This window comes from Syngnathus scovelli, chromosome 8, assembly GCF_024217435.2.
Source record: "Syngnathus scovelli strain Florida chromosome 8, RoL_Ssco_1.2, whole genome shotgun sequence".
NCBI classification, from domain to species: Eukaryota; Metazoa; Chordata; class Actinopteri; order Syngnathiformes; family Syngnathidae; genus Syngnathus; species Syngnathus scovelli.
The window spans coordinates 18,767,458-18,793,340 of record NC_090854.1 but is presented as its reverse complement, the minus strand read 5'-3'; the positions used below and the strand labels follow the sequence as shown (position 1 = coordinate 18,793,340).

At 56.5% G+C, this 25,883-nt stretch overlaps 3 protein-coding genes across 18 annotated transcripts in view; all 3 read right to left on the bottom strand.

Moving 5' to 3' along the window:
• ttn.2 (titin, tandem duplicate 2) overlaps window positions 1-8,188 on the bottom strand; it is a 163,952-nt gene extending 155,764 nt beyond the window's left edge. For 7 of the 13 annotated variants that reach the window (XM_049728287.1, XM_049728288.1, XM_049728289.1 and 4 more), the window contains exons 1-17: window positions 8,000-8,187; window positions 6,396-6,507; window positions 6,123-6,311; window positions 5,361-5,734; window positions 4,984-5,240; window positions 4,801-4,882; window positions 4,482-4,583; window positions 4,031-4,135; window positions 3,360-3,584; window positions 3,187-3,291; window positions 2,205-2,420; window positions 2,008-2,070; window positions 1,556-1,814; window positions 1,177-1,255; window positions 576-773; window positions 370-512; window positions 105-283 (exon numbers count right to left, since the gene is read on the bottom strand). In XM_049728287.1, the coding sequence (XP_049584244.1) occupies window positions 105-283; window positions 370-512; window positions 576-773; window positions 1,177-1,255; window positions 1,556-1,814; window positions 2,008-2,070; window positions 2,205-2,420; window positions 3,187-3,291; window positions 3,360-3,584; window positions 4,031-4,135; window positions 4,482-4,583; window positions 4,801-4,882; window positions 4,984-5,240; window positions 5,361-5,734; window positions 6,123-6,311; window positions 6,396-6,489 (2,670 nt within the window). In that variant the 5' untranslated portion in view covers window positions 6,490-6,507; window positions 8,000-8,187. Of the gene's footprint in view, window positions 1-104; window positions 284-369; window positions 513-575; window positions 774-1,176; window positions 1,256-1,555; window positions 1,815-2,007; window positions 2,071-2,204; window positions 2,421-3,186; window positions 3,292-3,359; window positions 3,585-4,030; window positions 4,136-4,481; window positions 4,584-4,800; window positions 4,883-4,983; window positions 5,241-5,360; window positions 5,735-6,122; window positions 6,312-6,395; window positions 6,508-7,999 lie in introns of all 13 variants that reach the window. The other 6 variants (XM_049728281.1, XM_049728286.1, XM_049728282.1 and 3 more) reach the window with 1 other exon arrangement.
• A 576-nt stretch (window positions 8,189-8,764) lies between these two features.
• LOC125973816 (ecto-NOX disulfide-thiol exchanger 1) lies at window positions 8,765-19,788 on the bottom strand. 4 transcript variants are annotated; one of them, XM_049728332.2, is made up of 13 exons: window positions 19,618-19,788; window positions 15,985-16,039; window positions 15,711-15,812; window positions 13,258-13,329; window positions 12,987-13,193; window positions 12,666-12,902; window positions 11,680-11,892; window positions 11,287-11,393; window positions 10,828-11,046; window positions 10,116-10,220; window positions 9,862-10,045; window positions 9,707-9,792; window positions 8,765-9,600 (listed from the first exon to the last, which is right to left on the bottom strand). In XM_049728332.2, the coding sequence occupies exons 1-13, from the start codon at window positions 19,771-19,773 to the stop codon at window positions 9,469-9,471; spliced, it is 1,875 nt and encodes a 624-aa protein (XP_049584289.1). In that variant the 5' UTR covers window positions 19,774-19,788; the 3' UTR covers window positions 8,765-9,468. The 4 variants fall into 4 exon arrangements, with proteins under 4 accessions (XP_049584289.1, XP_049584286.1, XP_049584287.1 ...); XM_049728329.2 differs by having other exon boundaries at window positions 10,828-11,393; XM_049728330.2 differs by having other exon boundaries at window positions 9,862-10,042; window positions 10,828-11,393.
• Window positions 19,789-21,483: 1,695 nt separating this feature from the next.
• On the bottom strand, window positions 21,484-24,723 carry znf385b (zinc finger protein 385B). The gene is made up of 9 exons (XM_049728361.2): window positions 24,578-24,723; window positions 23,910-24,239; window positions 23,216-23,382; window positions 23,007-23,126; window positions 22,792-22,951; window positions 22,501-22,590; window positions 22,298-22,431; window positions 22,121-22,198; window positions 21,484-22,002 (listed from the first exon to the last, which is right to left on the bottom strand). The coding sequence occupies exons 2-9, from the start codon at window positions 24,181-24,183 to the stop codon at window positions 21,868-21,870; spliced, it is 1,158 nt and encodes a 385-aa protein (XP_049584318.1). The 5' UTR covers window positions 24,184-24,239; window positions 24,578-24,723; the 3' UTR covers window positions 21,484-21,867.
• Between the last annotated feature and the right edge of the window lie 1,160 nt (window positions 24,724-25,883).

Genomic DNA, 25,883 nt, shown 5'->3' with positions numbered 1-25,883 from the left:
CCACACGGTACACCAACAGGAAGGAACCCATGAGCACACAACAGACATCCACCCGAGTGGAGTCATGACGTATTCGCTAAATGCGCGAAATGAGGGCCGAGTACCGTTTCTGAGACAAAGCTCATCGGGGTGGCGCCTCTCTTGTGGAGCGCCTGGTATCCGCTCACGAGCGTGGACTCGACTTGTTCCTCGACGGCCACCGCCGCCGCCTCCGTAGTCATCATTGTCGTCACTTCGGTTTTATACGCGGCGAGGTGCAGCTTCATGTAGGCTTCGTACTCCTCTGCGGACACGGCAAAGCAAAGCAAAGCGCTTTTCACCCGCCCGTCCTCGCCTCAGTTGGGACGCGAGCAGTTGGGACGCCGTTACCTTCCTCCAGCAGGCTGATGGAGGCTGAGGCTTCGCCGTGCGAATTCTTGGCAAAGACGGAATATTCCCCGGCATCATCGGCGAACGTCATGGAGATCTCCAGTTGGCTTTCGCCCGTCTCTTTATTGTAGGTCACCTTGTATCTAAAAAGAGTGGAGGTAAAGTTGTGAGCATCGACGGGATAAGATCAGGAGGGCGGGGTCTACCTGTATCCGGTGGCGAGGACGACGCCATTTTTCTTCCAGACGACGTGCGGTCTGGGGTTCCCTCCCACTTGGCAGCAGAAGGCCACGGCGGCCCCCTCCACCAGCTTCTGGACCGTCGGCTTGCGGACGAAGAAGGGGGCGGCGGCCTCTCCGCCGCTCACCTCCGCCGACACGTGCTCCTCGGTCTCGGCGGCAACACTGACGGGCGGACACGAGGCGCGGTGAAGACGAGCGCGCGACAGGCCCCGAGCGGGCTAACCAAACCAGCCTCGACGATTCAAAAAGCGCCGCCTGGAGACAGCACTCGCAAGCGTACGGTCTTTCTCCTCTTGGAAGAGCCGCGTTGCCTCAACGCAGCTTTCTGTGCGCTTGCGTGTGTTGTGCTTTGGAAGCGCAAACATTCCTTTTCGCGATATCCAGAATACAACACGATGACCGACGAACGGACCCACCAAGGGCATTCCCCTCCGTTTCAACCAGTGAGTGCTTTGAGTGACGAGCGACACAATGACGATGCTCGTTTGGGTTAGAACGCCCCGCACAAAGCTGTCCGCAGAGAGAAAATGTTTTGCAAAGCTCGGAGCTGGCCATCGGGACTCACGTTTCGCCCGTTGTCGTCACGGTGGTCACGACCGTCGTCTTGGCCGTCGCGTCCTCCCGGCTTTCCGCTTCTTCGGAAACTGCAAGACAGGGGCAGGAGCGTACGTTCAGGGCGGGGCCGCCGGGCTTACAGCGCACAAATGCCGTCGTTTCTTGACTTTGGATTCATTTAGCCGCGCACGTCAATCGACACAAGCGGCGCGCCAGACGATGGGTCCGTTTATCAGAGAATGATTTGCCCGATTCATGAAAATGAATGAGCGTAGGTGCTTGTTTGATAAACCAACCAGTTCATTTTGTGAACTGAATTAGGTGTGATGAAATACGTACTTAAATGGTGATTGTTGATTTGACATGAACGACAAGGTGTAAAATGTCACCTTTGACAAGCAGGTAGCAGGACGTGCTGACGGTGCCGGCCCGGCTGGTGGCGGTGCAGGTGAAGCGCCCGCTGTCCTCGGCAAAAGCCTCGCGGATCAAGAGCCGCGCCCGGCCGTCCTCCGAGCTGATCTGGAAGTCGATGGAGCTCTCCATCTTGTAGTCCTCTCGGAACCACGTGACCTCGGGGGTCGGCCGCCCGCCGAACTGGCACTCTAGCGTGGCCGACTCGCCCTCCGTCACCGTCACGTTCTTCAGGCCCTGAGGGGACACGCGCTCCAATCTCAACAGAGAAACGGGCGGGTCGAGCAGGCGGGATTTACAAACTTCCAGGCGGGGTTTGCGCTATATGCTAGGCTGTATGGCCAACGAAGACCTCACGCTGTCATGAAACGCAGGCCGGAAAGCCTCAGCCCGGACAGATCTCAAAGATCTCATTTGAAGTTGTACTTACCTCAAGCAGGGCGGGTGGCACCACAGCCTCCTGCCGGTCAGCCGGGGACGCCGCCAGCGCCTCCTGAGACATAAATAACAACGTGCTCAGAACCAGTCCGGTGCCCGTGCTTGCAAGCTGGCTTTTGAACCATCAAGAATCAATTGATTGCACTTCCCAAAATCCTCAGGAGAGAACCAAATGAGGGTGTGACCAACCTGAGGCTCCAAGTCTTCAAACTCCTCCTTGGCGTAAAGGCCCACTACCTGCGTCTCAACTTTGAAGGGGGGCGCCACGCGAACCTCCGTCGTGGCCGTGGCCGTCGCCCGGCGGACCGGGCTGGGCGAGTGGACGGGCTTGATGACTTTTCTGGGTGCGGAGGGGGACGATAGCTCTTTGTGCAGGGTGGCCATGGCCAAGCCCGCCATCGACACCTGGCCCGGAAACAAAAGGTTAGCCGTCGGGCCGGGCCGGGGCGGGGTGGGTATTTTGTATTCAAGCCCCCCCCCCCCGCCATATTCTTGACGCAATGTGGGAGGAGGAGGAAGAGAAGGAAGTGGCCCAGGAAGGCGGATTGTACTAGCTGCAGACTTGTGGAGGAACGGTCTAAGGATAGCCAGAGCGCAGCCATCTTACGTTGCCACTCTTACTGACAACTTCTGTTCTTCTTTGACTGACACGAGTCAACGTGACTCTTTGCAGCCAGCATGCCCGCAGTATCGCCAATCCCACCCTCCAGAGGATGGCTTGACATTTCGCAGCGTCGGGCTTTGCTGTTGTTTCATGCTTGATGCTCGTGAAAAGATTTAAGTAGCACCGAGCGCTATACCTTGCAAAATTCTATTGGTCCCCATGAAGTGCGCATTTCCTAGACAAGTGCACGCCACACGTGGTCCACACAGAAACGAAACGACCAAGGCTGACTTAGTGATGGGCAAGGTAAGACGGCCGCCGGTGGCTTCACACCATTGTCGGTCCGTGCGTATACGAGGCCACGGTTGGGCCACGGTTGGGCCACGGTCGGGCCACGGTCGGGCCACGGTCGGGCCACGGTCGGGCCACGGTCGGGCCACGGTCGGGCCACGGTCGGGCCAGGGTTGGGCCACGGTTGGGCCACGGTTGGGCCACGATTGGGCCGCTTCAGGACGCAATTTGAACGGTGACATGGTCGCGGTGAGGCACGCCAGCGGCTCCCCTTACCTCTCGGGTGACTTCGGCTTTGGGGACGGCGACTTTGGCCACAGTGAAATGCGGAAGCGCAGCCGAGGCGGCATCCGTGCGGGAGGCGGAGGCTGTCCACGCAATCTGGGGTGAGCCGCACAATGAGTCGACTGGCCAAAGGCGCAAAAGTGCCAGCGCTCGAGCGGGCTGACCTGCGTGGTCTCGGTGACCTCGGTGGTCTTGGTGGTCTTTTTGGTTTCGGTGGACTTGGCGGCGACTGCGACAGCTGCGACGGGTTCGGGCGGCATCTCTTTAAAATGTTTCTCGGTGGTGAGCTGCTTCTTCACCTCCACCACGACGGCGTCCCGCCGAGCCGCCTCTGCCGCCGTGTGAAGCGCCTCTGCGGCCGCCATTTGCAATTGCTCGCCAGCCTGCGCCTGTTGATGCAACGCAACCGTCAGGACGCCCATTTCTTAGCCTCCATCTCAGGGCCATCGACTCGGACACGCTTTGCCCTCACTAAGCAGACAAATCGGTGCAGCCGTGACTAGTGCACCTTTTTGTCCGATGACAGCTTCCTAGCAGAAGGCGGTCTGAGCGCGTCGACCATATTGAACTGAATTGATTGCAGTGGGAGAACGAACGTGACTTGCTCGCAACATTTTTCCATGAATGTGTGACAAATCAGCAGTCGTTAAGCGCGACTCAAAGATGGCACGGTCGTTACGAGTGCATAGACAACGCTGAGGACAAAGAACGTACCTGTCGGATCTCCAGTTCAAGGACTAAATATCAACCGGTGTACTTTTAGAACCCGACTCCTGTACTAGTACGACGAGGATGCGCGCAAACGCCGTCTTTCCCGAGGACTCAAATGCATCACCTGTTCGGTGGCATCCGGCGGCCCCCGGCGGACGCGGGCCTGATCCACAGCGGCCACCACCGTCGCCACGGCAACACTGCGACCCGCCTGGGACGCTTGCTCGACCTGGCGGGAAGTTGACAAAAGAAGACAGTTTGCTCGAGTTGTGCACTTGTATTCAAAGCCCACTCGCCTCTCTCGCCTCAAAGATTCACCAAAACGTAACAGCGACCGATAAAGTGACGCATCATGCGAAAAATAGGCAAATACTGAAAGGATGTTTGCACACCCCTAAGTGGGGGCGTGGCTATGTTGAGAATGAATCAATCACACCATTCAAGGTGAAGCTGCAAATCAAGCTGCGTCAAATTTGGCGCAAGCCATGCCATCTTTTGGAAGAAGCCAGCCCCACCCAAAGCTTGACCTTGGAGTCGGCCCAAAGTCGACCCACCCCGTCGGCCTCGGAGCTGACCTCTCTGACGATGACCGTCTGCTGCTCTCGCCGTTGCTCCACCGCGCGGGCCGTGTGGTCGCCGCGCTTCCAGGGCGGCGGCACCTCGGGCGACACAGACACCTGCGAACAGCGCACAACGTCAGCAGGAAGGAAGGAAGGAAGGAAGGAAGGAAGGAAGGAAGGAAGGAAGGAAGGAAGGAAGGAAGGAAGGAAGGAAGGAAGGAAGGGAGCAAGGAGGCAAGGAGGCAAGGAAGCAAGGGGGCAAGGAAGCAAGGGGGCAAGGAAGCAAGGGGGCAAGGAAGGAAGGAAGGAAGTGGGCGCTTCCGCCCTTTCTCACCTGCTTCCGGGTGAGCGCGGGCGACTTGACAGGTCTGATGGGGGACACGGACACGGACACTCGGGTGGAGGGCGACACGGACCTACAGACGAGATTTTTTTTGGGTGGGAAGCGCTATCCATTTTGCACTCCTTTCTACTACGCCCAACGCTGAGGGCTGGGAGAGCCAGAGGGCCACCTCACCTGACGGGCGCCGGCGCCGGTCCTTTCACGTGGCGGACGGGCGACGGGGACTGCTGGCGTCCGCCCGTCACCTTGCTCAGGTAGGAGGGCGGCGATCTGGATGTGGGTTTTGGCGGGACCCTGGGTGGGGTCCTGTGAGCCAGGTGCTGAGTCATCATTGTACTCTGCTGGCTCATCATTGCGCTCTGCTGGGTCATCATTGCGCTCTGCTGAGTCATCATTGCGCTCTCCGCCTGCATCTGGAAGCCGGTCTCCACCTTGAGCGCAAAGTCGAGGACAGCCGACAGCCACGCCATCAAACGCCGCTCACGAGAAGGAGCCACTCCTTCCTTTTGTCCATAAACGAGGGGGCGAGGGAAAGCGCGAGCGCGGCTCACCTTGCGGACTCCCGTCTGAGAGGCGCCGCCGGCGGTGGCGACCAGGACAACGGTCTTGCTTTTCTTGGCAGGGACGGCTTCTTCTCCTTGGACCAGCAGCTCGGCGGTGGACGTGGCCCGGCCGCTGTTGTTGCTGGCCGTCACCGAGTAGGTCCCGGAGTCCTCCGGGAAGGCCTCGGCGATCAGCAGGCTGTAGCGGTCCCCGTCGCGGACGATGCGGAAGTCGGCCGAGCTCTGGATCTCGGCGCCCTCGCGGTAGAACTTGACGACGGGCGGCGGGATGCCCGTGACCTGGACGCTCAGTCGGACCTGGCTGCCCTGCCGCACCGAGGCGCTCTGAAGTCTCTGAAGGAAGTTAGGTGGCGCCGTCTCGGCTGCATGGGGGGGGGACACACGAGCCGCAGCAGCTCAAAAGCCACACTGGAGCAAAAGCCCGAGTCTTTCCTTCCTTTCAAAGTGCTCTCGGTTCGCTTCCCTCGGCAGACTTTATTCCACGACGGCGCGTCGACGAATGCGTGATGGACCTTTCTCCCCATCAGTCATTTATCTTGGCAAAAAACGTTATTTTCACGCCGCCAAGTGGTACTAAGCGCAACTGGTGATCACCTACTATTTCATCAAATCCGAAAAATGTACACTAGTTTCATTCAAAGCAAAGTCAACGTTGGCCTAGGCCGTTGGCTCCTTGCCACGGGGCTCTGTCTCGGCCGAGCCTAGCCCAGCGCACTTTCCTCACTTGTGGCATCGAAGGCGACCTCTCACCTGTTACAAGGAGTTCGGCGGTGCTGGTGGCTTGTCCTGCTCCATTGGTGGCCCGGACGGAAAACCTCCCACCGTGCGCGGGCGTGACGGCGTCGATGCTCAGAACAGCGCGGCCGTCGCTGAACGAGACATGAACGCCGGGCAAGGCGGCGCCATCGCGGAACCACGACACCTCGGGAACCGGATCGCCTGGGCCGCGGGGACGGCAAGCGGGGTCAAACGGCGAGCTGCCTCGCGGACGGACAGGCGGACGGACAGACGGACGGGTCTTACCGCTCACTTGCGCCTGGAACGAGGCGGCACTACCCTCTAGTGCCACCACGCTCTGAAGCGGCTGCGTGAAAGTCGGCGCCTGCTGAGTCGACATGTCGGCTTGCTCGGCTCCCTGACAATGACAGCGGCGGCCATTGGACACGCGGACCTCGCCAGATGCTTGCTTTTGTTTTTCAACTTGTCGGCGGCCATGCTCGGAAGAACGGGTCGGTCGGGTCCAGGGGCAGACAAAAACGTCCCCGGCGTGTATGGACGTCATCGGTTGCTCGTTCGAGGCGTATATTTGCTCCCCGATCCCCTTTCGAGGACGCCGAGACTGTACACGAGGCCCGACCGAGCGTTATCGGGCCTGCCGCCCGTCACGGAGATAACGCCGGTCACCTGACTTCTTATCTCGGACCGGCGCATCCACTTAGCGCGCCTGCAGACTATTTGGTCCGTCCGGCCTCTTGGGCCAATTTGATTGGAGTGGCCAAAGGTGCAAACAGGAAGGCTAGCTCGTAGCTGCAAACGGTCCGACGGTGACAAATGAAGAACAAAAGCAGGGCCGAGCGAGAAAACGCCAGCAAAGCTCAACACCGACGTGGAAGGCATCCAAAAAGCAAAGACGGGAGAGAAAAAGAAGGCAAAAGTCCCACAAGTGGTTCGTTAGCATTGGGGAAGCCATCTTTTTTCTCCTGATGATGAATTGCAACACATCTTTCAAACATCATTTTCCTGAAATGGAAGCTAGGGAGTCTTGATTTTCAAAAGATTCCAGGAAATGAGCATTTTGATGATGCTGTCAATTCATCTCACTTTTCATCCAAATTCCGGGCCATTCTGTTATGGGTGGTGGCGCCATTGTCAAATCAAAGTGAGGCGGGACTATTTCTCTTTTGTCACTTTGGCCTCACGCAAATGATGAGCCGCTTTCATGGAAAAATTGCCTTGGACTTCTTTATGCGTCTCTTTTCTTCTTATTCAGATGTGAAGAATACAATATATTTGTATGTATGTATATATATATATATATATATATATATATATATATATATATATATATATATATATATATATATATATATATATATATATATATATAATACAATACAAGTGACATACCCAATGATGACATGATTTCACGTTTGGGGGAAAATCATGAATGTATTTAAAGGCTTTCTTTTTTGGCTTTCTGATTCGTAGATTTAAAAAAAAAAAAAAAAAAGAATAAATTATAGTTTTGTTTCTGCAACAACTAAAAGTTGCCAGGAGGCTTTTTTCTAGAAATAGCTTTCTTGTCCTCTTTCTTTCCTCAAAGAACCAAAATAAAATTTGGTGCAGCTGTTGCGTCTCCTCAAAATAAAACCCTCTGTGGCGGGGTAAGGTGTCTTTGCACAGGACACCAGGCGCTAAAAATAACCCCCCACCCCCCCACAGTTTGATTGACAGGTGGCATGTGCGCTTGGCCATTCCCTTAAAAAGTCATCCCGCAGCTCCACATCTATTCTGGGAATGTGTCGCCACCGCACCGCACCGCAGCGCACCGCACCGCCCGCCGCCGGGCCGAGCCCGGCCGAACCGGCGACCGATCCGGTCCGGCGAGTCAAACAGGGGTTACTTACTTGTTGGGTGCCGGCTGGGGTGATGGGGAGTGGGGATGGGTCGGGGGGGGATGGACACTGGTCCTCCTTCTCCTGCTTGCTTTCCCTTCACTTGGAAGCTCCTCCAAGAAGTCCCCCAAAACAAAACTACCGGCCCTGGACGGCGAGTAGTTTTGCTAGCGTCCGGACCCGGAACGCTGACCCTGCTCAGAAGGGCCGGCTGCTCCGCTGGGGGGCTTTATACCCCTGTGACGTCAAAGGGATTCACACCGCATTGGTCATTGGCCGCATTGGGGGGGGGGGGGGGGGGGGGGGGATTTCTTTACACAAGTGGTCCAGCACAGCTGCTCCTATCTGTAAAGTCGCGACACCCCATCCCAGCGCCTATAACCCTTTTATTTTTTTTGCCCTGCACGTGTAGTCATGTCGCTCCTGCCCCCCCTCTCTCGCTCTCGCTCTCTGTCGTCCTTGAGTCCAGTTCTTGACTTGGCTCAACTGCTTCCCGTCTAACACGATACGGCAAATGACGGCTTTGTCCACATGTCGTCAAATGCAAATGATTGCTTGTGACTGGCCCGAAAGTTTAAAACGCGAGACAGCGCAGTCCTGGCAAAAGTTTGCTTCGTCCCAGGCGGACACCTCTTCCAATTAAGCGGGCTCGTTCCCGAGTGTGCGTATGTGCGTGCGTGCACACGAGAACGCGCGGTGCACGCAACACAAATAGAGGCCGCTAGGTGGCACAACGGCTCACGAAAAGGAGTCGAGAGCCAAAGGAGAGCCCAACGAGCCTTTTTCTATGGTTTGATGAGTTTATTTGACTGACAGACAGACAGACAGACAGACAGACAGACAGACAGACAGACAGACAGGGAAAGCGCACATCAATGAAAGAAAATTTCTGTAGATGCACCAGAATCAGCAATAGGGCTAAGTATAGAGAGGGCCTTTCTAAAGCTTCAGAAGATGACCAAGTCCTCGCTCAGCTCAGCGCTTACTTGGCCCTTCTCTCCATATTTGTGCACAAAAGCAAGGTTTGTCCTTTTGCTTCCTAATTGGAACACACAAAGTATTGAAAGAAGACACCATGCGAACTGGAAACAAAAACACACGGTCAAAAGTTGAAGTTGCCAAGCGTGCTCGGACGTCTGGAAAAAACAAAGAAGCGGCTGGAGAAATGAGGCCGAGCGGGCTCGGACGAGACCTTCAAGAGAAAAGGCCCGGTGGCAAAAAGAACGTGGCAAAGCTGGCGGCCCGACCTGGCGCTTTTTTGTTTGAATGGGCCAACAAAGTAGGCCGTCAAACGCCGGGCAACGGCGAGGGCGCAACCCGAGTGCTTCCGCCTTGATGACTTCCAGCCAAGTCTTTTGAGCTGACTCATACTAACTCAACTCGCACTTGAAGGATGAAGGACAATACGCTCGCAAATCCCGGACGCTCATCCTCCACGGCACCGAGCCGGAAGAAAAGGCGGCGACTTCCCTCGCCGGACCTCAGCCGGAGCGGAGGCTGTCAAAGCCGCAAAACTTCCAGCGCTTCTCCAGCGTGGCGCCCACGCCGCTCAGCTCCTGACGGAACATGAGGGGCAGACGCACCATCAGCCGCTCCAGCTGCCCCGACGACACCTAATACAAAGATGGTGTCACCTTTCGTGCCCTTCTCGCGTACGCGCACGCGCGTAACAGGCCGCCACAAGTGTGTGAGCTCGCTCGCTCGCTCGCTCGCTCGCACCTGGCAGTCCAGCGTGCGCACGTAGGAGCACAAGTATTCCAGGTTGGCCCCGAACGGATGAACGTGCAGGAAAGCCGACACCACGCCTGGCCAAAGGTGGAACGGGCGTGATTGCCACAGTGTCGTCAAATTAGCATCTCATTTGCATACGTTACCCAGGAGCAGAGCCTCCTTCTCCGACACCAAGACGCCTCCCGTTTCTCCACTCGCGTGCCAAGCCGACGACGACCAAAAGGCAGGCGCAGGCGCAAGCACGCTCGTCACTTGATGTGCACATGAGCCGAGCGGTCCGAGCGCAGCGCTGACCTTCTCCCGCAGCTCCGCGCCGCACATCACCTGCTGACACCGGCAAACAAGTTGAGGAAGGAAGCCGGAAGGAGTTTGCGAGGCGGCGGCTGCAGCGGCGTACACTCTGCTGCAGCAACAGCGGCTCCCCCTCCAGGAAGTGAGCTTGGGTGCGGGCGCGCTGTAGCTCCGCCTCCTCGCCCGCCGGATCGTCCCGCAGGCTCAAGACCTGGCATGCGACAAAGGCTCCACGTCACTTCGCGCAAGGCACGCACGAGCACACGGAGGCCAATTGGGACGGCATCTACTGGCGGCGCCACGGCACGGCACGGCACCCGTTGTTGTTCTGGCACAAATCAATCCCAAGGAAAATGGAATGACTTTGGAAGATTGGCTGTTTACACTTGAAATGACGGATGCGTCCAGGAATGTCCCGCCAGTTTCGTCCAATCGTGGCTAACGTGCTCCATCCGCGCGCACCCACCCGCAACGGGACCTGAGGGAGGGTGGAAGTGCGAGACGCCTGCAATACCGCGTACGGCCACCAGGCGGGGACCTGGCGCGTCCAATTTGTGACGACAAATATAAATGAGGACAAATGACGCCCTCCAGCCGCTCCAGTGACAAAAATTGTCCATTTTGGTTCAAGGTGGAGCATGAAAAGGAGGCTGGAGCTGGAGCTGGAGCTGGAGCTGGAGCTGGAGCTGGAGCTGGAGCTGGAGCTGGAGCTGGAGCTGGAGCCAGCCTGTCAGCTCTCAAAAAGGCTTAGGGTGTAGGGTGGGCGTTTAACACAGAGATAGATCACGAGCAACGCAAAAACAATGGACGACAAGTACCTGTTGCGCTGGCAGCAGCGGCGGCACAGAGGCCTCCCCCCTCGGCGGCTCCGCCTCCTGGCTCAGAAGCTCCTCCCCCTCCTCCTCAAAAGCCTCATCGTCTCGGTGGCCGCACGTGCTCATCTTGGCCGTCTTCATCTTCTTCCTGAAAAGACCTGGCTCGTCCTCGTCCTCGTCGTCACGGTGTCGTCTGAGCCCCGACAGCTGCTCGCTGTCCGCCTGCGAACACATCAACGTCGCCTTCAGCAATTTCATCATCACGAGGCTGCGTTCGTCGGCGCCTTCATCATCAGCGACATCGTCACCTTCATCACCATCATCGCGACCCCTCACCTTTGCGTGAACGAGACTGGGGTCATGGAGGGGGTCGGGATCGGTGACGCCGGCATCCACCGTGACGCCGGCAATCAACCCACCCACCGTGATCCTCCAAAGGGCAGGCGAACGTCGGGTACCAACCTGGCACTGCCTGGTCCACAGTTCAATGTTCTTGCGCTGAGCTTTGGAGAAGTGGTCCCGAGACTTTTGTCGCCCCGACGCCGCCAAGACGGACGAGACCTGGTCCACTTGGGCCGCAGAGGAAGGGCGAGACATGGGAAATCTGTTTGCGGGGCTCCGCCGTGCTAAATGCTGAACGGAGCACAAGCGCTTGACGACGTACACTGTGTACTCAGGCTGTGCGCGGGTACTTACCAATGGGTCGGGCCGCTTTCCCTTCTCAAGACTTTCTTTGCGTGCCCAACGCCGAATGTCGGCGGGCGTTCCCAAAAGTGTGTGTGTGTGGGGGGGGGTGGGGGGGTGGGGGGGGGGCTTGCGTGCGTGCGTGCGTGCGTGCGTGCGTGTTGTTCTTACACTGCTGGAGGATGGTGGCGAGGGCGCAGCGGAAGGCAGCCCTGGCCTTGCGCAGCACCTGCCGCTGCTGGGCGGCGTCTCTGCGCAGTCGTCCAGCGTGCGCGTTGGCGCTCTGCAGCAAAGCGTACATGTGGTTGGCGCTGGCGCGGTTCACCTGCCCGCCGTCCAGCCACCACAAAAGCACCGACGCGGCCCAGCTGAACCGATGCTTGTCTGGTGGAGAGAGTGCGCGCACACGCGCGCACGCACGCATGCACACACACATGCAGACGTTTGCTTTGGCTTTTTCTGCTGACGTCAGCACACAAGCAAAGAGACGTCAAGTCCTTTGGTGGACTGTGATGGAAGGCGCCATCACGGGAGCTCGGGCATCCGATGGGGCCGCCGGCGCCGAGTCCCCGGCTGGGCTCATTTGACTGACAATGGGAGCAGCGAGGCGAAGCATTAGGGAGCCTTTAGGGGCGGCCCCGTCAAAAGCGCCAGCACAGATTAGCGAGGTCTTACAACACGGCGCACAAAGCACAACAAGAGCGAGTGCCTTGAACAAGAAGCTGCCTGCATGTGCCTGCCTGCGTAGCTGCCTGCCTGCGTGGCTGCCTGCCTGCGTGGCTGCCTGCCTGTGTGGCTGCCTGCCTGCGTGGCTGCCTGCGTGGCTGCCTGCGTGGCTGCCTGCGTGGCTGCCTGCGTGGCTGCCTGCGTGGCTGCCTGCGTGGCTGCCTGCGTGGCTGCCTGCCTGCCTGCCTGCCTGCCTGCCTGCCTGCCTGCCTGCCTGCCTGCCTGCCTGCCTGCCTGCCTGCCTGCCTGCCTGCCTGCCTGCCTGCCTGCCTGCCTGCCTGCCTGCCTGCCTGCCTGCCTGCCTGCCTGCCTGCCTGCCTGCCTGCCTGCCTGCCTGCCTGCCTTCCGCAAACAGAGTAGGCCACCCAAAATATTTCCATTCAACCTGCTCCGATTCTATCCAACATCTCAGCCCCCAACCCCCGTCTCACCTTTCAGGCACTCAGCCAAGAGGGCCGCCTCCTGCTCTGAGAAGTACGGCATGAGGGAGAGTGGAGGCGGCGGCGGCGGCGGCAACGACGGCGGCTCCTGCTGTCCTTGGCCTTTTTCTCCTTGCAGCAGTCTCTGTTTACACTCCCACTCGTACAAGTCGTCTCGAGCCTGCGCAAAGTCCACGTGGATTCGGCCCGAGTCTTTCTTGTCCGCCGAGCCCAGATGAAGCCGGTACCCTGCGAGACAAAAGAGACCGAGTTGAGAAGAGCTGGCGCAATTTGTCCGGCTTTGGGCTACAACCAGCCAGCTGGCTATGTCACCTGACAAGCGGAGCGCCCGGTCCACCATGAACTCTTCGCCGAATCGAATGTGACAGAAGTTCTTCTTGCTTTTGCGTAAGGCCACGATGTCGCCGCAGGAGCTGAAAACCTCCCTGACGATGTCATCGCCGGCGCGCTCTGGAAGTCCGCCCACAAACACCGTCTTGCAGCCGGGCGGCCGCGACCGGGTGGACGGCGGGGGCAGCCCTGCCACACAGCGGCGCCGTCACAATGGAGAATATACATACGCTGGCGTCGCCGCCACTCTTACTGGGGTTGGGCGGGACGAGCGTGCATCCCTTCAGGCGGATGATCTCCTTGACTGGGGGCGGGTGCGCCGAGCCTGCCGAAGAGAAGAGAAGAGAAGAGAAGAGGAGAGGAGAGGAGAGGAGAGGAGAGGAGAGGAGAGGAGAGGAGAGGAGAGGAGAGGAGAGGAGAGGAGAGGAGAGGAGAGGAGAGGAGAGGAGAGGAGAGGAGAGGAGAGGAGAGGAGAGGAGAGGAGAGGAGAGGAGAGGAGAGGAGAGGAGAGGAGAGGAGAGGAGAGGAGAGGAGAGGAGAGGAGAGGAGAGGAGAGGAGAGGAGAGGAGAGGAGAGGAGAGGAGAGGAGAGGAGAGGAGAGGAGAGGAGAGGAGAGGAGAGGAGAGGAGAGGAGAGGAGAGGAGAGGAGAGGAGAGGAGAGGAGAGGAGAGGAGAGGAGAGGAGAGGAGAGGAGAGGAGAGGAGAGGAGAGGAGAGGAGAGGAGAGGAGAGGAGAGGAGAGGAGAGGAGAGGAGAGGAGAGGAGAGGAGAGGAGAGGAGAGGAGAGGAGAGGAGAGGAGAGGAGAGGAGAGGAGAGGAGAGGAGAGGAGAGGAGAGGAGAGGAGAGGAGAGGAGAGGAGAGGAGAGGAGAGGAGAGGAGAGGAGAGGAGAGGAGAGGAGAGGAGAGGAGAGGAGAGGAGAGGAGAGGAGAGGAGAGGAGAGGAGAGGAGAGGAGAGGAGAGGAGAGGAGAGGAGAGGAGAGGAGAGGAGAGGAGAGGAGAGGAGAGGAGAGGAGAGGAGAGGAGAGGAGAGGAGAGGAGAGGAGAGGAGAGGAGAGGAGAGGAGAGGAGAGGAGAGGAGAGGAGAGGAGAGGAGAGGAGAGGAGAGGAGAGGAGAGGAGAGGAGAGGAGAGGAGAGGAGAGGAGAGGAGAGGAGAGGAGAGGAGAGGAGAGGAGAGGAGAGGAGAGGAGAGGAGAGGAGAGGAGAGGAGAGGAGAGGAGAGGAGAGGAGAGGAGAGGAGAGGAGAGGAGAGGAGAGGAGAGGAGAGGAGAGGAGAGGAGAGGAGAGGAGAGGAGAGGAGAGGAGAGGAGAGGAGAGGAGAGGAGAGGAGAGGAGAGGAGAGGAGAGGAGAGGAGAGGAGAGGAGAGGAGAGGAGAGGAGAGGAGAGGAGAGGAGAGGAGAGGAGAGGAGAGGAGAGGAGAGGAGAGGAGAGGAGAGGAGAGGAGAGGAGAGGAGAGGAGAGGAGAGGAGAGGAGAGGAGAGGAGAGGAGAGGAGAGGAGAGGAGAGGAGAGGAGAGGAGAGGAGAGGAGAGGAGAGGAGAGGAGAGGAGAGGAGAGGAGAGGAGAGGAGAGGAGAGGAGAGGAGAGGAGAGGAGAGGAGAGGAGAGGAGAGGAGAGGAGAGGAGAGGAGAGGAGAGGAGAGGAGAGGAGAGGAGAGGAGAGGAGAGGAGAGGAGAGGAGAGGAGAGGAGAGGAGAGGAGAGGAGAGGAGAGGAGAGGAGAGGAGAGGAGAGGAGAGGAGAGGAGAGGAGAGGAGAGGAGAGGAGAGAAGAGGGCCAGAGCAGAGAAGAGGGCCAGAGCGGCACTAAATCTTAGCGTCCGCCGCATTTTGCCTGCACGTGATTCAAATTGGCCTTTCATTTGGTGAATTTTCCAGCAACGCGTCCGGAGAGCAAAGTCAAGCTTTGCCTTTGAGCGCCACTGAAGAAGAGCGAAAGTCACATGCAGAAAAAAACGCCATCTGAGCTGTGATAAGCAAGAGAAGAAAAGGAAGAAGAGGAAAAAAGGCGGCCGCTGGAGATAAAAAGCGCAGTGGCTGCGGCGGAAAGCGACGGGGGAAGATAAACGAGTCAACGGCAGCAGAAAGGCCCGCTCTCCGTCCCGCCGCTAATGATGACGAGCGAGCGGCGGCGCCCTCGGCCGCCGCCGACCGTTCATCAACGTGTTGCGCGCGATAACCCTGACAGCTCAATTGCGACCGTTCGCTTAGCCCGAAGGAAGCCAGCGAGCCGCGCTCCTCCCCGATGACGCAATGCAAAAGGGCGCAGATGCCCTCTTCACTCGCGCACCCGCGTCACAATCACGTCTGCTAAAGTGGTGCAGACGATGCTGGGGCTCTGCAAAGAGAAGATTGCAGTGGCCAACGGGCGCAAAATGGCCCCGTGGCCTCCAACCCTGACAGCGGCCCAGCCCGACCCGACCCGACCCGACCCTGTCCATTGCCATGGGGCCCTAACACTGACAGCGGCCCGCCCCGCCCCGCCCCGCCCCGTCCGCTGAGCACAATGGCCCCGCTTCGCAGATCGAGTCTTTCGCCTTGTTTTTGACAAGACGCCGCCATCCAATTAGCTTTGTTTGACGGATTAATCGGCGCCGGCGAGGCGTGCGACGCGCGACACCTTTTTGGTGGCAGGCGACTCGTTAGCCAGCATGAATATTCACCGGCGCCTCATTGCGAGCGTGGTGATGGTGGATTGACAGCCGCCTACCTGATGAGCTGGCCTCCGGGCACAGGAAGTTGGCTGCGGCGAGCGGTCGCTGCGGCAACAGGGATGCCTTGCCCGTCACAGGGGGAGGTGCCACGCCATTGGCTGCGGGAAGTGCACGTAAAGCACACTTAGACGTGCACGCCTAAAACCACAGTGCACACGTGCATGCAAACGTAGGAAAGATGCACATGCATGAACGTAAACGGCAGGCAAGCGGGCTTTTGCAATCAGAGCAGCGCACGCACATACGACACACGCAGCTCTCGGGACGTACCGGCGCTCCCACGTGAAGTCATCGCGCTGGCCGATAAACGTCGGACATGGAGGCGCTTGACCAGAGGAAGGAGAAGAAGTGGCGTTAGGATTCTTCGGCTGATGATGGGAGGGAGCGTTTTGGCCAGACGTCAGCCATTTTGCTTGGCGGCGCCACCAAGTGGTAGGTGTCAAAGCCCGCAGGCACGTGCGCTCCCTGGGTTCGCCTACCTGACTGCCTCTGTGTGCGCCCTGCTGCGTGATGTGACGGCTATTGGCCGCTGCCCCGCTAACGACTGGCGGCTAACGAATGACGGCTAACAAAGACCGCGGCTAACAAAGACTGGCGGCTAACGACTAGCGGCTAACAAAGGTTCGCCATTGGAGAAACGTTTCCGTTTGAGACGACTTGAAGCGGAACGCTGGGCAATTTCACGGCCAAGTGCGAGGAGGGAGGGCCGAGCGACCGCAACGCTCCCCGTCGTTGCTTTTGCCAGAAAAACAAGGCCATTTATCAGTCTGTCTTGTCTCGATTTGGTTGGTTTTGACTTTTGTTGTGAGCCCAGCATTTCCACGGGAGCAAACGGACGCGGCCGAGAAACAAGCTAACAGTGAGTGGCCGCCAAATGAGGCCTAATGAAAAGTGACAGCGCGCAGGCACGCACGCACGCACGTGTGACAGGCGAGCCGGCTGATGGGCGGAAGCGGCTTGCCGCTGCTGCTGTCGCTTTGTGTTTGCATCAAGGCCGAGCGGCGCGTCCGAGCGGAGCGCTCGCTGGATGGCTGGCTGGCTGGCTGGCTGGCTGGCTGGCTGGCTGGCTGGCTGGCTGGCTGGCGACGCGGCTTGGATTTGGACGGATGGCTCGGCTCAAAGCGACCGCCTCGCCCATGCAAAAGACGTCCAAGCCGTCGGCACATCAACAGGCTCATGGGGGAAGTGCGAACGAGCCGAGACCGCCGGCACTTTCATAGCTCCCAATTCTCAATTCGGTCCTGAGTTTGGAGGCCGACCCAAGACGATTAGGGCATGGCATGGCATGGCATGGCATGGCTCTTGTGTGGAGCAAGAAGTGTGCCTTGTCTGCAGGCTGCAAATGCTCACTGCACCTTGATGGAGAGTGCGCGTGGTTTGCCCGTCGCCAGTTGGCGCCGCGCTGCTCCGTCAGTGCCGCTGCGCACAATGCGCTGCATAGATCAAGACATGATGTGGGGGAGGGGCGCAGCGTGGGTGGGGGGGAGTGCGGGGAGGGCGCTACAGCGAGGGCAGCAGGCGAGGACAAAGAGGTGGAAATATAAACAAGATGGACGCCCGCGAGGACCCAAAACGACAGGAGGGAAGAGAATAACTACCGCTATGGATGTGGAGAGAGAGAGAGAGAGAGAGAGAGAGAGAGAGAGAGAGAGAGAGAGAGAGAGAGCTGATCCAAGTGGAGCTACACCATATCTGGTTCCGCAGTATGCCGTTTGGGCCCCCCCAACCTGTTTGCCCCCCCACCCGCTCTTTCATCCTAGAAGATGAAAATCACTTGATTTGCGTTCCTTCGTTTGAACATTCTCTGCTTGCGCTTTGTTCCACTTGATGCAAATTAAGTCAAAGACAAAGAAATGTTGCGCGATGGTGAAGGTGACACGTGCTTGTGCTTTGGAGGATGAACCATTTTGAGGTGCTTGAAAGGCTGGAAGTGATTTTTCAAAATGAAGGTCAGCAGCGCCGCCTTTGTCCTCACCTGCCGCTAACGAGCCACATTGTTGCCGCACCGCGACAACTTGTCAGAGTGCGCGAGCGGCGCCGCCGCTTTCCACGTCGCCCGTCCATCACCGAAGAGGCGGGGCCGCGGACATCTGTTTAGAGTGACGCCACGTGTCGCTAACCACACCACGCACAAATGACTCGACGGAGTGCTATTATTTGGTCGGCGTACGTGTCGGCGTGAGTGTGGGCGCAAATGCTTGCTTGCTTGCTTGCTTGCTTGCTTGCTTGCTTGCTTGCTTGCTTGCTTGCCTGCTTGTCAGTTTGCGATTGGCTGGCAACCGCTTGGTTGGGTGTGCCGGCTGGCGACCGCTTCCTGTTGTCAGATGGGATAGATACACACAGAGTACACAAACACTACAAACAGTCATGCGCACAATACACAACACTACACACATCGCTACACTTGTCCCCACTTGAGTTTGGGCGCTGCTACTAGCCTTGCGTCAAGCTAACAGCTAGCGCATTCATGGCTCATGTTTGTCAATACAGTTCAAGTGCTTCCTTCCTTCCTTCCTTCCTTCCTTCCAAATTCTGCAAGTTACGCTTGCTCTCAAGTCGGCCTTGTGTTTGTTCCAAAAGGACCTTGGCAAAGTTGCCGACATCCAAGAAGTCCATTTCCTCCTCACTTTGGCTGCCACATTTTTCTTTTGCAAGTCAGCAACGAGCGCCCGCACAAAGAGGATTACGGATGGCGTGCGCCAGCCTTTGAGTGGAAAGAACCATTTATTGCTTTTTTTTCCGCCACTGTGCCTTCTGAGTGAATATTAGGCGGGGCGCGTGGCATGACACCGTTTGGACCGACCGATCGACCGACCGACCGACCGACCGACGGCTCCTGCTCTCGTCGACGAGACGCACACGCGCTACACCGCAAAGAGGAGTTTGAAAAAGGAAGGCGCAAAGACAGCAAAAGTGGCGCCTCTGCTACACAAAAACGCTCGGCAACAGCGCTGCTGGTTAGTCACGTGGGGGGGCAAGGCCTCTTAAAATGTTGTCACCGCGGAGGAACGGGTCCACGAGGACCCGCATCACGAGGCTGGCTCCTTGCTGCTGCCAAGCCAGCCAGCTTCAGGCCTGTCTGCCACCTAGTATACATATACGTACGTACACATACACAGCTAGCTCATATCCATACATCGATATATATCAAAAAACAACCTATCTATCTGTATATACACACACATGCAGACAATACATAGCTGAGCGAATACATACAGTAGCGCTCTGAATATGTTATGCGTGTAGACAGGCTGACAGACAGACAGACAGACAGACATGCGGCTAAAATGTCTCCACTTCCGAGGTGACGTGGCGTGCATGGGCAAAATGCTCCCTTTGCGGTATGTGGTGATGATGATGATGGTGATGAGGATGAGGATGAAGAAGAAGAAGAAGAAGAAGAAGTGTAGCAGTCGCTCACCAAAACTTGTCGTCAAACAACGCTTCGCGAAGGGTGGCTTATGTTTTGAGCCTTCCAACTTGAGCTTGCTTGCTCGCGGTTGCTACGAACTGACAACGGACTGGTCGCCAAAGTGAGCCCAGAGAACCCAGTGTCGGGATTCGAGTCATGCGAGACCACCCCGCTGACTTTTCATGACGTCTCGCAGCAGATGACGTCATAGAGACCCCCACACACACCCCGATCTGCTCGCACGCACGACCCGGCGGGGGACGAAAAAGTCCCTTTGCAGGATTCTTCCGCCTTCCTCGACTTTGCCATCAAGAGGCACGCGCACGCGCGTACTCATCGAAAGCAACCGGGCGCGAGCGACCAAGAAGCGAGTAACGAGCGCGCACGGCAACGAGCCGAGCCTGACTTGCATTCAATTAAGCATCAATTGATGACGTCAAAGTCAATCCATCCATCGCGCTCCTGCTCCATACGTCACTTGCGCTGCTTACCTCGGGCAGGAACGCGACGACGATGAAGATGAAGCGCGCCAAGAGGAGCTTCAGCCGCTGCGCGGTCGCGCGCACGTCCGCCCGCGGGGATGCGCACACACGGACGGGCGGGCCGTGCGTCATCATCATCCTCCTCCTCCTCCTCCTCATCATCATTCTCTCACGACGTGTCCAATTGTTATCGTTATTACTGATGAAGCAGTTTCATTGTTTTCTTTTGTGCCCGCGTGCGCTTTCTAGGACGAATTCTTTAGGATCAGAATGACTTGAATAAAAGAATCATCCGGTCGGTCAGGGGATGTCGTGGAATTGGGAAGAGACTTTTTGGTCATTATGGGCTGGCTGCATCTATTCATTTCGCTTGACCAAACGATCCAAATGAAAAGAAACAAAGGGTAGCAAATTGACACGCAACATTTCCAAGTCAAAAGAGAAGCATTGGTCGAGATGGACTCGTCGAATGTCGCCGGACGTCCGTCGCTCGCCGCCTCCGCCAAAGCTCACTTTACCAAATGAGCACTTTGCCTGCCACCAGTGTGAGGTCGCGGGAGTCGGAGCGCTCCGCCCCAAAATGGAGTGAAAAAGCCTAAGGCAGGCAGGGGGAGGCAATTCCGGTCCTCGACGGCTGGCCGGCCGGCCGGCCGGTGTCCTGCACGTTTTCGATGTCACCCTGCTGCAACACACCTGATTCAAGCGATCAGGATTGTGATCCAGCTTCTGCAGATCTTGCCAATTATCTGACCATTTGAATCAGGTGTGTTGCAACAGGGTGACATAGAAAACATGCAGGACGCCGGCCGGCTGGCCGGGCGGCCGGCCTGCGTGCCTGCCGTCGAGGACCGGAACGGAATTGCCTGCCCCTGCTGTAAACCATTCTTGCACATACTACATCCACTTCGCCCACTGTCGCACACCGCCCATTCATCATTCTTTCCATTTTGTCATTTTCTACGGAATTATGTCAGCTTTTGGCTGTGACATCATGAATGTATTCATGTTCCCTGACGATGCAAAGTTTGTCCTCACCACTTACCATGTTTTTGTTTGTTTGTTTGTTCTTTTGATACTCCATGTACTTGCTTACGTCATCATATTCTTAGTTTAATCATGCTTCCAACCGTATCTTTTCTTTGTTAGGCAAAATATTTCCCTCCGTCCACAACGTTGAGTAGTCATCGAAAACTGGCGTCTAGCATTAGTCAAAACATCAGATACAATCAAGTAGTGAACATTTTTCGATGACTTTGGCAGTGTCCGTGATTTAGAAAATCATCAGGCGTGCATTAAACAGTTCCTTAAGGGTCATTAAGCTATTCAGGCAGTATATCAAAAACATTTGTTATTTCAAAGTGCTCAGAAATACATATCAGATCATCAAGTTATAAAAACCCTAACCCTATCAAAACGTCTAGTTATGTCTTCTTTATTGATTTGGAGTGTAGGTATAATTGTATGCTTAAAATGTTTCTTTGATCGATTTAATATGGGAATATACTTGTCTGCTTATGTACTTTATTCAATGACGTTTGAGCATATCTCTTTTTGTAGCGAGGCAGGACCTTTTTGTATTTCGACCCCATTCCTTCACTATCCGCTGAGTTGGGTGCAATTGCAAGGCTTGGCTTTCAAACTGCTGCCATGCATGCTTGTTTTTTTCTTACTAAAAAAAAGCCTTACATGGTCATTTCCTTCCGACAAAGAAACCTTACTTTTTCATTTACGGAAAAAAGCCTCACCATACATGGTCATTTTTCCCCTGGAAATTTCATTTAAACATAAATGAGGCGTTCTATTCCTTTTTTGAATGTATTCCTTTTCATTTGTTGCATTTATAATTAGTCAAAAAAAGAGAGAGCTAGAAAGAGATTTGCATTTTGCAATCGAGGTCACAAAATTTATTACAACAATATCTGAACAGCACAGTCCCGTGCACCGATTGGACAAAACTTTCAAGGCCGCGCCAGCGCGGAGCGGAGTTCATGTCAGCATCGCAACAACGTGAACGAGGATCTGACCACAAAACAAACACGACGGGGCCGCGCGGCCCGCCGTCCACTTGCACATCTTTGGCCCGTTGAGCAGGGGAGGGTCACTCGGACGTCGGAACCGTCCCGGATATTCTCTCCGTGTTGCGGAGGCGTGTCGAGTCGCCAGTTCGAGGCCAGCCGTGGGCGGGCGTGCGTGCGTGCGTGCGTGCGTGCCTGTCTGTCTGTCTGTCTGTCGATCCCGTTGCCCTGGTCACAGCTCGCTTCAGTAGGGCGAGAAGAGGGCGGAGCTCTGGTTGGCTCGAATTGGTCCAGGCGCAGGATGGGCCAACGGGGGGGGCAGGTTGGCGTCGGAGGAGCTTTGCAGCGGCGAGGACCAATCAGAGGTCGTGGTCACCTCCTAACAGGAAACAAAGGCGACAAAGAGCGATGCTAAGATAGGAGGTCGACGGAGCTTTTGCTCACGACAAGCCACGTGAGCCGCCGCCAAAGCGAAGGGTGACGAGGACGAGACTGACCGCGCGTTGACTTTTGTTGATTCTGGGTTTGCTGGGCTTCCCCGCCAGGCGGTCTTTGTGCCTCCGGCTAGACACGTGCTGCAACCACAACAAGGACACGGAACAGAGTCAGGCGCCAGCCCGAGACGGCCACGCGCTCCGTCCGTCCGTCCGTCCTTCCGTCCGTCCGTCCGTCACCTGCTTGAACTGAGTCTCAGAGTTGGCGTGGATGTCGCAGGTCTGGCAGCGGAAGGTCTCGTTTGCGGGCGGGGTGGCGGGAACCGACGTGTGCGCCGGGCCGCGAGCGTCCAACGCGCTCTTGTGCTTGGCGCCTGCACGGCCGTATGCAAAAGACAAAAAGTTTTTGAAAGCCTCACCGGTCCAAAAGCCACAGCGCTTACCCAAATTGTGGGCTTCCAGCTGCGTGAGCGAGTTGACGGCCACTTTGCAGAGCAAACAGTAGAGCCGCTTCTCGGGCCGCTCCGCCTCGCCTGCGACGGACGGGCACAGCGGCAGAGCGAGTTCAAAACTGTCCGGTGCCGATAGTTGAGATGAACTCACGGGAAGGAAAACGCGTGAGACGGGGGGCGCCGCTCAAGTAGCGCAAACGGACCGAGCGCCAGGAAGCGACGGCTCCCGAAAGACAGACAGCGAGCCGGCCGTGGCCAAGAACCGGCCAAAGAATAACAAACCTGCGTTGCTGTCGGCTGCCGTGGAGCGGGCGGGTCCTGTGTCGCAGGAGCGGGCGGGTCCTGTGTCGCAGGAGCTGCCGCCTTTGGCATCCTCTGTGCAGCGCTGCATCTTCAGCTTCTTGGCGTGGCGGCCGCCCCGGTAGTGCGCCTCTGCCTGCGACTACGCAAACGGCTGTCAACAACAACGGCGGCAATGGCGGCAACGCCTCACTCACATCAGAGTTGAACGTGAGATGGCAGACGCCGCAGTCGACCGGCCGCTTCCTCCTCGCCTTGGCCGCGGCTCGGCGGATCCCAAACGCGTGCTTGATCACCGCCTTCTGCACCGGGTCCATCTGTGCCGACAGCCGAAAACAAAACACCGTTAACCGACAGCCCGTAAACACGAGTTGTCGAGTGTAACACGGGCAACGTTTGGACGCACCGTGCTGAAATGCGGGTAGACGGGAGCCGCTGGGATAGCCGGCGGCAGCGCTGCGCCGTCGCCGTTGACGGCAAACTGCGGGTAAGGTTTCATCATGATTCCGCCCGGTCCTCCGGCGCCACCGAGCAGGCCCGGCAGGGCGGCGGCCAGCGTGGTGCACATGTGTCCTGACGAATACAAAGAAAGCAGAGTTTGCTGAAATTCTTTTAGTCGATGAGTTTGACAGGTCCATTTGCTTTGCTTTGCTTTGCTTTGCTTTGCTTTGCTTTGCTTTGCTGTGCTTTGCTTTCCAGTCAAACCCAGCACATCAAAAAACGTGAAGGTGCTCTTGTCAAAGCGTGCAATTTCTTTCTCGCGTCAAAACGTGAGACTTACTACGTGAGTTGTTTTCGCGATGGTGACGTAGGGTAGGACAAGAGAGTCAAATTGATTCGAAAGCGGCCTTTCCATTTCTCGCATGCGGCCTCGACCCAGTGACGTGTTTTGCACAGACGTGACCATACATTTGGCGACATTGCGACCCAAATCTTCGTCCAAAGTGGGCTTCTCGTACGTCATCGGCCACGGAGGCGACAGCACCCTCGCTGGCTGGCTTGCTAGCGACCGGCCGGCCGGCCGGCCGGCCGCGGTTGTTTCGTCCCAGCCACGACGGTGCGGCCCTTTCAATAATGTGCTTGCTTGCTTGCTTGCTTACCTTCGTGTGCCGGGCAACAGCATACTCCCTCGGGCCTGTTCGGCTTCCACGGCCCTCGCTGGAAGCCGGACTCTTTGACAAAGCGCTGCAAGTTCACGTCGCCGCTGTAGTAGCCGCTCGCTGCGGCGCCGGGCTGCGCTGAGTAATGGTCACTGCGATGCTCGTTATAGTTCGCGACGTGATGTTCGCCGTATTGCACGTTGCACGGTGGCTCGGTTGCGCTGCTCATCCTTCTGGGGATCTTGAAACTAACTCTGCCGTTATAGCTTCTCATTCTTCCGCTGACCGAGCTCAAGTGCTCACGGTTCGCCGGCGGCCGTCTCGTTCCCGCTGTTGGAGGCAGAATCCGAAGTGAGTCGTGTTGGCTCGTGAGTGAACGATGGGTTCAAAAGAACGAATCCTTTCAGTGAACGAGAGTGACCGAATCACTTTGGTTAACTGCTTTATATGACAATATGTGTATGTCTTTTACGTTGTGTAATATGTGTTGTTGTCCCCCAAAGTAACAAATGTCAGCATAACGGATTTTGGTTTTCAACCTTTTTTTCAAACACCTTCGGTATAATACCATCAACTACAATCCAACAAATACAAATTTAAATGTACATCAATGTCGGCATAACGTGTGTCAGCTGCCATAGCGGCAACGCTGTCTGTCTGTCACTCACTCGTGAATCTTCGCCAACCTAATAGCGTGTCCGAATGACGTCACAGATCAAACAGCCAATCAGAAAGTGGGGGTGAGGGCGGGTGTGGCACTTTTCACTTAAACCAGGGGTGTCCACCTCCAGTCCTCGTGGGGCCGCGTTCCAATATGTTTTCCAAGTGACCCTCGTTAAACGCACCTGCGTGGAAGGTTTTAGCTCCTTTCACGTTCTGCAGGAGCACTTAACGAGGGTCACTTGGAAAACATATTGGAACGCGGCCCAGAGGACTAGAGCTTGACACCTGTGACCTTTGACCATGATATCTTCCTAATAAAGTGGCCTGTTATTAGGTACACTTGAAAATGGTGGTGTCCCTAATGGAGTGTCTGTGTGATTCCCTCGTTAAGTGCACCTGCGTGAAAAGTTTTAGCTCCTGCAGAACATGAAAGTGACCAATAAGTTTTCACGCAGGTGCGCTTAACGAGGGTCACTTGAAAAACATGTTGGAACGCGGCCCCGAGGACTAGAGCTTGACACGTGTGACCTTTGACCATGATATTTACCTGATAAAGTGGCCTGTTATTAGGTACTCTTGAAAATGGCGGTGTACCTAATGGAGTGTCCGTGTGATTCCCTCGTTAAGTGCACCTGCGTGAAAAGTTTTAGCTCCTGCAGAACGCGAAAATGACCAAAATGTTTTCACGCAGGTGCGCTTCACGAGGGTCACTTGGAAAACATGTTGGAACGCAGCCCAGAGGACCAGAGCTTGACACCTGTGACCTTTGACCATGATATCTGCCTAATAAAGTGACCTGTTATTAGGTACACTTGAAAATGGCGGTGTACCTAATGAAGTGTCCAAGTGAAGTCACAGATCAAACAGCCAATCAGAAAGTGGGGGTGAGGGCAGGTGTGGCACTTTTCACTTAAGCTTTTTCCTATTGAAGTGGCCTGTGATTAGGTACACCTCATGGACACTACAATAGGTACACAACACGAGGTAAAAGTATAAATAAGAAAGTGTAGCAAACGATTCGGTGAACGATTCTTTTGAACAAATATTTTGAGTGAACCGATTCTAAAGATTCAGTTCAATTAAAAGAACTGGAATGCACATCACTGGAAGTGAGCCGAAAAGTCTCTTGGCGAGCACGCGCATGTCCGTTAGTACGTCGCCAACAGTGTGAGGGAGAAAAGGATTATTATTTCATCCCGCGGCAGAATGACGACTTTTAAAAAGGGCACAGTTTTTTAGAAGTTTAGTGTTCCAATCCCATTTCCGCAAAACAGGCCAATCACAATCTCCTACGTCACGTTAAGAAATAAC

Bases quoted from the DNA above. Each gene is read 5' to 3' on its own strand.
- LOC125973816 (XM_049728329.2), bottom strand. From the start codon at position 19,773: ATGATGATGAGGAGGAGGAGGAGGAGGATGATGATGACGCACGGCCCG. The intron at 16,040-19,617 runs GTAAGCAGCGCA...CCTCTGGTCAAG, and splicing joins TCGTCGCGTTCCTGCCCGAG to CGCCTCCATGTCCGACGTTT. The intron at 9,793-9,861 runs GTAACGTATGCA...ACCTTTGGCCAG, and splicing joins GAAGGAGGCTCTGCTCCTGG to GCGTGGTGTCGGCTTTCCTG.
- znf385b (XM_049728361.2), bottom strand. From the start codon at position 24,183: ATGAGAAGCTATAACGGCAGAGTTAGTTTCAAGATCCCCAGAAGGATG. The intron at 22,591-22,791 runs GTTTGTTATTCT...CGTCCGTCGCAG, and splicing joins GGCAGCCGACAGCAACGCAG to GCGAGGCGGAGCGGCCCGAG. The intron at 22,199-22,297 runs GTGACGGACGGA...TTGTGGTTGCAG, and splicing joins CTGAGACTCAGTTCAAGCAG to CACGTGTCTAGCCGGAGGCA.